The sequence below is a fragment of the Euphorbia lathyris genome, chromosome 2 (assembly GCF_963576675.1).
Source record: "Euphorbia lathyris chromosome 2, ddEupLath1.1, whole genome shotgun sequence".
Lineage (NCBI taxonomy): Eukaryota > Viridiplantae > Streptophyta > Magnoliopsida > Malpighiales > Euphorbiaceae > Euphorbia > Euphorbia lathyris.
This window is the reverse complement of record NC_088911.1, coordinates 88,601,279-88,611,974: the sequence shown is the minus strand read 5'-3', so window position 1 is coordinate 88,611,974 and position 10,696 is coordinate 88,601,279. Positions and strand designations below refer to the sequence as shown.

The following is a 10,696-nucleotide window of genomic DNA, read 5'->3' as shown; positions in this document are numbered from 1 at the left end:
CATGAGTATCATGGATTGGAACTGTCGTGGGCTGGGCAATACACGTTCAGTTTCGGGTTCTCTTGGATCTTGTCCGGGTCAACAAACTAAGTATAATTTCTCTCTGCTTTAAAGATTGGTTGGATTCATTTTTGCGAATTTTAGTGCTATGAGTTGCTGTTTGTGGGCTATTGTTGTGTGTAATATGTGGTTGAATATAAACAATTATATTTGGAATAATTCAAGAAATTCTGCAGATGTTTGTTTTCATCTAGCGTGCATTGGATTGAAGGAGTGATATGATGATCAAATCAAAGGGGATGAATGTTTGTGTCCAGGTTGTTCCAGGTGGGGCAGGGTCTGCTCGGGGTGTGTTTCGCTGGTTACGGCCTCCTCCAGCTCGCTTTAAACTGATTGTGGATGCCTATATTATCTCGGGGCCAGGTCTATTGGGTTTAAGGCGGTGCTATAGGACTGCAACGACAAGTTTTGTGGAGCTTTTTCCAAACTTGTGCGAGGTGATTTCTTACCTTGTGTAGGGGAAACTATGAGTATTCGAGAAGCTCTAAGTTGACTCAATAGAAAGGGTATTGACGGCTGTCTTGTTGAAACCAATACAGAGATGGTGGTTTTAGATCTTAATCAATATGCCTTTAGGTCTTATTACAGTCTCGTTCTTGATGATTATAATAGGTTGATTCATTCGTTTAATGATGTTAGTATCATTAGTCGTTCTGCGAATAGTGTTGCACATGAACTTGCAAGAGCATCATATTCTATGTCAAGACTGATGATGGAATGACATACTAGTCATTCAGATTTTATTGTTGAATTTCCTTATTGAGAAAAATTTAGTTTAACATTTATTTGTGTATTTTTTTTTTAATGAAATCCGTGAATTTGATTGTAGCTAGTCTCACAATCCTTCCCTTATCATCCCACTACGTTTGGTGCACCTAGTCGTAAGACAATCATCTCTATTTACAAACAGAATCCAAGTACCAGCCACAGTCTTCCTCTTGCAAATTAAAAAATAAAATAAAATAAAATAAAAAAGCTTCCATTTCAAGCTAATTTTCTCTCTAAAGGCCTCTGTTTCCCTTATCTGGGAGAACATAAATGATGGCGGCGGCAGCAGCACCGACGGTGGCCGTGAATGGCGGAGTGAATTATGCATCCCAAGCTTATCTATTGAGCAAAGCTGTGAAGGAGACAAGGGTGTTATTAGCTGATCTATGCCGCCAGTTCTACAACCTTGGATGGGTCTCAGGGACAGGTGGTAGCATCACCATTAAGGTCCATGATGATTCCATCCCTAAGGTTAATCAGGTCATTCTCATGTCTCCTTCTGGTAAATATTTTAATTCTATTCCTAAACTTCTGCTGTTTTCTTTTATCTCTTCAGTCTTCATTTCTTGTCGTTTGATTACTGTTAAACTGTAGCACAGATAATTAATCGAAACTTTGTTTTTGTTGTTTTAATTGCTAGGTCTATGTTATTTTAGGGTGTTCGTGTTTGAAAGCTTAGTTATTTATATATATGTAAATTTTTTTATTCCTTTTTTCTTTCAACATTTTTTTTCTATGTATTGGTTCCCAAATTGCTTATCTGTATCTGTGCCAGCGCTTTCATGCTGGCTGAATTATTCTGGGTGTGAACTTTCCAAGCTCTTGGTTGATTTCTGTTTTCTACTTTGTTATTCTAAAGGAGTTAATGTACATTATGACATTAGGCATGATCTTATTTCATAAAAGGATAATTTAGCTCATTGAGTTATATTTGGATGGTTGATACTAAGATCTTGGATGGTTATTGCATTTTGTGTTTATTTATGACTGCTTGTAATTAAAAAAATTAATCTGTTATACTTATTAATTAGTGATTTTTTTTCTTTTGTTCTGCCAAAAAATTTGTCACTACAACTTACTTGGGCTCCGCATTTTCCTGTTCATTTGTTTTGTTTATCAGACAACTTATTGAAGCTAATATTTTTTTTTCTTGTGACCTTGGAATTCACAGGTGTTCAGAAGGAGAGAATGGAAGCAGAAGATATGTATGTTTTAGCCGCAAATGGGTCTATATTATCTTCACCATCTCCAAAGCCTTACCCACACAAACCTCCGAAGTGCTCTGATTGTGCTCCTCTCTTCCTGAAGGTATATGCTTCTATTTTCTCTGTTATCACTAATCAGTTAATTCTTATTGACTTGTTTGTTTGTCTACTAACTAGATCATGAAAGCTGAGTTGTCGTCACTGTGTTGAATTCTAAAGTGAGTTATTGGTGCTGAGTTGCATGTACAGTTTGTGAAATAGTTCTGCTATTAGGTTGTTTAAAATGACAAGATGCTAAAATGTTACTATTTGATTAAGCGTAGTAAAATTAGAAATTATGCTTTCTAAGCATAAATTTCTGCTGTGCATCATTTCAAAAATTCATTGGTGCAAATGCCATGAAACTGTTAACAATGAGATAGTGGTGCCTAGAGCTTGGAAGGTTCATCAAAGAACAAAGAAAAGGGGGGACAGGTGGCAGACTACTAAGATTGGTTCATATTGCATAAGAATTAGTGGGTCTTGTAGTGAATGCATTAAATAATGTGGGAGGGGGCTGTTGTAAGGAGTTTGGCATTTGTAAGATAACTGTTGGTGGACCAACTGCAGCTCGGCAGTGGTCTGATGTCCTGAAAGTGCTTTAATCTTTAGTTTTGGAAAAATATGTATGTATTATACTGTCTGCCATTGTTATATATTACCTTATTCAATGGTTTAGTCAATGGGAGCAATGTCTCACTTAGGAGTGAAGACTATTAATTGTGATAAGATGTTGTCTATTCATTCTTGCTTTTGGTTTATTTATTTTTATTTGGAATGAATTGAAACTTATTTCTTTTTCAATCAGGCATACGATATGCGTGAAGCAGGAGCTGTTATTCACAGTCACGGGATTGAATCTTGTCTTGTAACAATGATAAATCCATTATCAAATGAATTTCGAGTAAGTATCTTTATGGAATTGAAATTGGTTGTAATTTCAGTGAAGTTTTTTATAACATACTCTTAAAATTTTGTGTTTTGACACTTGACAAAAGTTTTTGTTTTTATTTTTTTTTCTTTTTCACAGTTGTGCCTTGTGATTCTTCCTTCTGTAAATTCTTCAAATCTTTTTAGTTAATATCTAATTTGACACTAAAGATAAAAATTTAATGACACATTATTCATACAACAACAACAACAACAACAACAACAAAGCCTTAGTCCCGAAATGATTCGGGGTCGGCTAACATGAAACATCATATAAAACCGTGAAATCAAGTCGTGTCAGCGACCCAAATTCTCTCCCTCCACTCTTTCCTATCCACTACCATATTTTCCTCAATCCCCAATAAACTCGTATCACTCTCGATCACCCTCCTCCAAGTTTGCTTAGGTCTTCCCCTACCCCTCACCACTACATCCCTTTGCCACTCTTCAATCCTCCTAACCGGCGCATCAAGCGCTCTTCGTCTTACATGGCCAAACCACCTTAGTCGGTTTTCCCTCATTTTATTCTCAATAGATGTAACCCCTACTTTTGTCCTAATTATTTCATTACTCAGTCGATCCTTTCTCGTATGACCACACATCCATCTCAACATACACATCTCCGCCACCGACATTATTCATAAAACAGGAAAAATTTATCTATGATGATATTTATCATAAAAATTCACATATAAAAAGTCATGGTCTTTTAGCGATTTCTTAAAGGAAGAAACAAGAAAGTACCACTTTGACACAAAAAGAACTTTGTTCATTAAGTGTTAAAGTGGACAATTTAAATCACAATGTTATTTTTTTTTAAGTTCTCCCTCATAATTTGCATTATTACTTGCCTTTTCTTTTTCAAATTGTGTTTTTTTTTTGGGTGATTTTATGTCATCAAGTGTTTGTGCATCCTCCAGCCTATAACAGAGAGAGACTGACCTACATATTCACATTTTCTAGATTTATGTCGTTGGACTAGGTGTTGACATTTTAGGTTTTCTTAAGACAGGCCTTATACAGTTAGGCGAACGATCTTGTAGCTACAATGAGTTTTCTTATGCATGTGGTAGAGTAACCATTCAAACTCTTAAAACAAGATGAAAAATGGGGGATAATAGAGACTTCAACTTTATTGTGTTAGTTAACATCTTTGATGAAATGATGCTTAATGCAGATTATCCACATACATTTATATGTTTAGACGTGATGAATTAATGAAAAGGAGATGGTTGATATCTTACATGATGAATGACAAGACGATGGTTGATATCTGCTTACAAGTAGCATCTGTATATCTGTGAAACCAATTCGGTGTTCTCCAATCTATATTGGAAAATGTTACGAGAGATTTTCTTTTTAAATAAATTCGTCCTACCTATATGTAATCATCTTTCGTAGTTTTAATATGTAATCAGTAATTCATAATCCAAATTCAACCACTGAGCTTATGATGTTAATTATGATCTTTAATCTCAAATGAGTTTGGGTCAGGTAATTATGTGAAATTAACCAATAGACTAGTTCCCTAATATATTAAACTGGTCATTTGAGAATGAGTTCTCTCCAGGAGTTTAAAGGTTATTTGAAGCATTTTGTGTATGATGTCCTTTCTGAGAAAATAAATAAAAAATCTTCTGGACTGTGATTTCATGGCGTATGTATTTCTTTCTAAAAAAACGAAAATGTTTTGCAATGGGTTGTTGGCGTGTCCTATCAACCTAGATACTGTCCACGTCATTCATTGTTATTTAATGTAAGGATTTTCTCTAATTGATTCTTTATTCTCTTGACTTTTTATAAACTTGCAGATTACTCACATGGAAATGATAAAAGGAATCAAAGGGCATGGCTATTACGATGAACTTGTTGTCCCAATAATAGAGAATACAGCCTATGAAAATGAGCTTACAGATTCTCTTGCTAAAGCAGTACGTTCATGTTGAAGTTAGTGTGTGTGCAACCAATGTGATTCGGTCATGTGACTTATTTTTCATATTTAGAACACAGTGAAACTTTGACAGTAAATAATAGATTATCTCTATGGAACAGATCTGATTAAATGAATGTTATAGAGTGGCTGCAAAATATGATCTTCTCCAAGAAATGGAAGGATTGATTCATCTCTCTATGCCACCTAATTTCATATGCTACGCAGATGGATGATTATCTTAATTTATTTTTGGACTTTTATTCACATTAGCTTATCATGATTTAGGAAAATAAATGTGATAGTGACGGTTTCCACCTATTCAGCTTTTATGCCTTTAATAATCAACAGAAAATGATCATTAAATGCTTTGTATAATATCAGTACATCATACTGGTCTAGTGGTCCAACTTGATGATATTTGCTAGGACTAGGATCTAACATGCTGGTTGAATATGTTGTTTTTCTGAGTACTCTTTGCTAAAAAGGAAGTTTCGAAGGATGAAATATATGCAGTAATTTTTGTTATTCCAAAAGAACAAATATACGGAGTTCGGCTAGATGCCCCTCCTCTTTGTATCTCTGATGCTTTGCTCTTTGATTCTTAATGGAATCCTTAATTTATTTCAAAAAAATATGGAGATGGTGCAATCATTAAAGCATGATTGTTTTGAAATGGTACAACTTCTATTGGTGACTAGCACCTGATAGGAATTCAATGTTATTGGAGGACAACCTGAACGGTTATGCATGATTATTTTGGAAATTATTTTTCTTTAACATGTCCTTTGAAATATTAACTTGTTGCATATTCACGGGAAATGATATGCTAGACTGATCAGAATGTCATTCATGTTTTTCAGATAGAAGCATACCCTAAAACAACAGCTGTGCTTGTTCGTAATCATGGCATATATGTGTGGGGAGATTCATGGATCAGTGCCAAAACTCAGGTATGTACTTGCATATTGAATGATGTATAAGAATGCAGTTCTCACGTGGACAGAATGTTTTTCTGTGCCTTCTATTAAATTTTGCTTCTTTTTTATATTTAATAATTAACACTAAGAATAATACATTGGAAAGTAAGTTTGAGAGTTTACTCTTTAGTGAAAATGCTCTTGTATAATCCTAAAATTCGATGCTTAGTGGAGGATTTATATTAATCACAAAAAGGTTACATAATACATAGTCCAGTTGATTATAGAGTCGTCTTGATAACTTTGTTCTATAACAATTTTCTTTCAGCTTGCTTGGTCAAGAGCAGAGTTAAATGATGGGCGTTAGACTGGAGGTAGCTAACTTTATGGAATGGAAGCATATTTGAATTATTAGTTGAAATGTTGAATATAATTTGGTTAGTCTAAAGGGTACTATTGCTTTGTTCAGATGCTCCCTTCCAGTTCCCATCTTTGTTTAACCACTTTCCAGGTGGTCACCTGGCAAATCTGTTTCTTTAGTGTTGAGTTGGCCATGTCCTTAACAAGTTCTATTTTGGCACTCTCAAATTTTTATTCTTGTTTTGTCTTTCTAAGGAATTTGAAGCTAAAACCCTAGGTTCAGTACTGATTGGTCTAATTCATCTCAGTTAAGCTCGAAAAAACCTTAAATCCTAATTCTTATGTTTACTCCTTTATTCTCTTTGTTCATATTTATTTTTGCTCTACTTTAATCTTTTTCTCTAGTGGTTGATATCTTGTTGCCTTTTGGAGCTTACTTGAATCCTGTCAAATCTTTCAGGCTGAATGTTATCACTATTTGTTTGATGCTGCTATCAAACTTCATCAATTGGGGTTGGACTGGTCTACTCCAAATCATGGTCCCATTAAGAATGTGAAAGGAATTTTAGGCACCAGAGGAAACATGCATTCTTCTGTGAAGGTTGGAATGACGGATTCAAAATATGAAGAGCCATCACCAGTTAGTTCTAAATAACCAGACTTGTTACTGCTAGTATTTACTGTTTTCATTTTTTATATCGTACACTGCAGGGCTTAATAGTGAGTTGAACTTTATCGTTTTCTGTTGCACAAATTCAAGAGTGTCTGAGTTTCTAATATTCAGAATTAAAATTGCCTATTTTAATTTTTAAAATAATTTGTTTGCAGCGGTGCATTGTTCTTGACATTGAAGGGACCACTACTCCCATATCATTTGTTGCTGATGTTCTATTTCCATATGCCCGTCATAATGTTGGGAGGCACTTATCTGCAACATACGAGACTGCAGAAACTCAAGACGATATAAAATTACTGCGATCTCAAGTAATATTTCTTTCTAGAAATTTTCAGATAAATCAATATCTGTTCACATCAACATACTATTTATGCTTTCTATTGCATGATACCAGGTGAATTGCATGATGCATATTAATATATCTAAATCAAGTATTGATTATACCCTTGCATTGTTTTCTGTGAACACTTGTAATTACGGTATTAAGACACTATTTTTGAGATAAATCAATATCTGTTCACATCAACATACTAGTTATGCTTTCTATTGCATGATACCAGGTGAATTGCATGATGCATATTGATATATCTAAATCTAAGAATTGATTTTACGCTTGCATTCTTTTCTGTGAACACCTATGATTACGGTATTAAGACACTATTTCTACAGATGTAGTAGTTGGAAAGTGAATTTTTTTTGAAAAGCAGAATAGAACAATTAGGATTAGCAGCGCATAATTTATTTTGTAAAATGCCATCTTTAGATTCTTGATCTTTTCAATTTTTACACTTTAAGCTCCTAATATTCTAATTTGATACATTGAGCCCTTGATCAATAATAATTGCACACAATTGAGCCACCTGGTTAACAGAATAGTTAGTTGTGAAAAGAAGCCTCGCCATCCCTCTCCGATAGACATATCAGATAGATATGAAAAGCTTCTTGCGAACTATAAAAATGTCATGTCAAATGCAACTGAAATTTGTCACATGCTTTTGACTGAGGTTGATGTTCAGAGCTAACTGTCCTGTTAACCAATATGCTTTTATAATTTATTGGAAGTTTAATGTGTCAAATTGAAAGATCAGGCACCAATATGCTTTTTTCCTTTATTTTTTTTTTTGCTCAGCTTGTTGACTTTTGTCCTATCATTAAGATTTGAAGAACTCCTTAAACATGTTATCATAAACTGTAGAAACCATTTTCCAGGTTGAAGATGATCTGGTTCAAGGTGTAGATGGCGCTGTGCCCATTCCTCCTAACGACGAAGGGAAAGAGGAGGTAATTGCAGCTTTAGTTGCAAATGTTGAAGCAATGATCACAGCAGATAGGAAGATTACTGCCCTAAAACAATTGCAAGTAAGTCTTTCAGAAACATAGGTTTGGAAACTCATCCAGCAATAGTTGCTCCTGCCATGGAATCATATTTCAAGCATTCATACAATTTATTTATGCAGGGTCATATTTGGAGAACTGGATTTGAGAATAATGAACTGGAAGGAGTAGTTTTTGATGATGTACCAGAAGCACTTGAGAAGTGGCATGCTTTGGGAATAAAGGTTATTTTTACTTTCTCTCTTTATCCTTTTTAATATCCATGTTTACCATGAATAAAGCCAAAACCACTTTCTGTTGCTCTTTACCAATTTAACTAGATTTCTTCTCAGAATTTAAGACATGTAAGAAGACAGACTAATATCAATTAATTAATTTTCATTGGCTGCTGAGGCATAAGACGTTTTCAGTGTGTCTCAGTGTCCAGTGAATGTGTGCATTGAAAAGCATGAAATGAAATCATATGGGGTGGACAACGCCAGTGTGCATTCAGAAACTGTTGGACTTTGACTCTTATTTGGCAAGTAGTAATAATTGGGTAGCATAAAGTTAGATAAAAAACCCTATAATTATTCTTGGGCTGTCAAAAGCAATCTTCTACAGTTTAGGCTTCCAAAACAATATTCAATTATATATTATTTCACTGGAGACAACAATGGTGTTATTTCTGAATTAGTTACACTTTTGTCTCTTGTTGCAGGTATACATATATTCTAGTGGTAGCAGATTGGCTCAAAGGCTCATATTTAGTAAAACAGACTATGGGGACTTGAGAAAATATTTGTCTGGATTTTTTGACACAGCAGTGGGGTAACTATATTGGACTCCAGTTCTAATATGCCTTAATTTGGTTGGGGCACACTGTTATAACTTCTATTGCTTGCAGGAACAAAAAGGAAACGCGCAGTTACGTGGAAATTTATGAATCGCTTGGAGTTGATAAGCCGTCCGAAATTTTGTTTGTGACCGATGTCCTTCAAGAAGCTGTAGCTGCAAAAGGAGCAGGTACTTACCATCATCCTCTATTTTTTCTTTGTCACTTGATGACTTCAGCAAAAGAAACTAGGGAAACATGTTGAAATATAGTTTTATTGGAACTCTATGGGATAACCATTTTGCAGAAACTTTGCAGTTCCATTTCTCATAATCATCCATAACATTGAGCATTGAATATGTGGGCTAAATTGGTTTTCATCTCCATGAGTGTCTGAACATGTCTTGCCTATCCATATTCACAAGTTTAGACAGTTAATTTAAACGTGGCAATGGATGTGTAATTTATAACAGAATTGTCGTGAAACTTCAAATTGTAAAAATAAAACACCAAAATTCTAATATGGTGTCAATAACTATCACTTCAATTAGAATTCGGGTAATACTCCAGTGATATCAACTTCCATTTTAACTAAAACACCAAAGAAATCATCGTAATCGGGGAGAATTCTGGTTGAGATGGCAGTTATTGACAATAAATTGAAGACTTTGGGGGATTTTAGCATTACATATTTTTTTTTTTTTTGATATTTCTACTAATTCACATGTTATTTGATATTTTGAAAATGATATAGGTTTGGAGGTGACAATATCTATCCGAAAAGGAAATGCCCCTCTCCCAGAGAATCATGGATTCAAGACCATTAACTCTTTCTCAGAAATCTGAATTCAGATAGATAGATAGATGTGTTGTGTATGTGTATGCCACTGCATAAGACATGATGTGACTCCTGCAACTGTATATGCATGAATAAGAATATTTTTCAGCATACATACACTGTTATTACAAACAGTGAACAACTTTAGACTTGGAGATGATGTAATGATTAATTCAATATCTTTTTGACTTTGCTGCTGAAGTATGTCCCCAGGAGATAACAAAGCTCAGACAACAATATCTCACAATATTATTTAAGAAATGGATTCTTAAAAGGTTAGGAATGGAGAAAATGTACAATTAATATCCAAATTCAATTTCTTTTCATGTACTTGGTATAATTTAGGGTTATCGGTTAAGGATTTTTGTGGCTCATGTCATAGGAAAAAAAGAAAATTAAGGAAAAGGAAAATAATTTTATCAGGTAGTCATTTTTGTTGATGACATTATCAATTGGCACAAGCAAAGTTGAATTGAATACTATTTTTATTGTGTATTTTTGGGGTAGCATATGAGATTTCTTTTTGTAATCTTATTTTTTATACAAATATGGAGTTGTAGAAGTGTTAGTGGTTGAAAACTTGTTTTGCTTTAATTTTGTGGAAGGAATAGAATAGCTTCGAATTCAATGTCAAAAGTAATAAGCAATGAATAAGTGGATTAAAAAGAGATGCAGAATTAGATAAAAAGAAGTTGGGTAATTATCCAAATTGTATAAATGAGATTCCAGTGTGCACAAAGTAAAATACTACTTAGAATGTCAAAATGGCCATTAGTGATTTTATTTCAAAGATGTGAAGCTTTTTCTCTTTCTTATATTTA

At 34.2% G+C, this 10,696-nt stretch overlaps 1 protein-coding gene across 1 annotated transcript; it reads left to right on the top strand.

The window, feature by feature from the left end:
- Positions 1–936: 936 nt before the first annotated feature.
- Positions 937–10,076, top strand: LOC136218871 (probable bifunctional methylthioribulose-1-phosphate dehydratase/enolase-phosphatase E1). Its single transcript, XM_066006031.1, has 12 exons — positions 937–1,330; positions 2,000–2,136; positions 2,881–2,976; positions 4,814–4,933; positions 5,796–5,885; positions 6,673–6,852; positions 7,041–7,196; positions 8,098–8,247; positions 8,346–8,447; positions 8,924–9,033; positions 9,110–9,228; positions 9,792–10,076. The coding sequence occupies exons 1-12, from the start codon at positions 1,099–1,101 to the stop codon at positions 9,881–9,883; spliced, it is 1,584 nt and encodes a 527-aa protein (XP_065862103.1). The 5' UTR covers positions 937–1,098; the 3' UTR covers positions 9,884–10,076.
- The last annotated feature ends 620 nt before the right edge of the window (positions 10,077–10,696 follow it).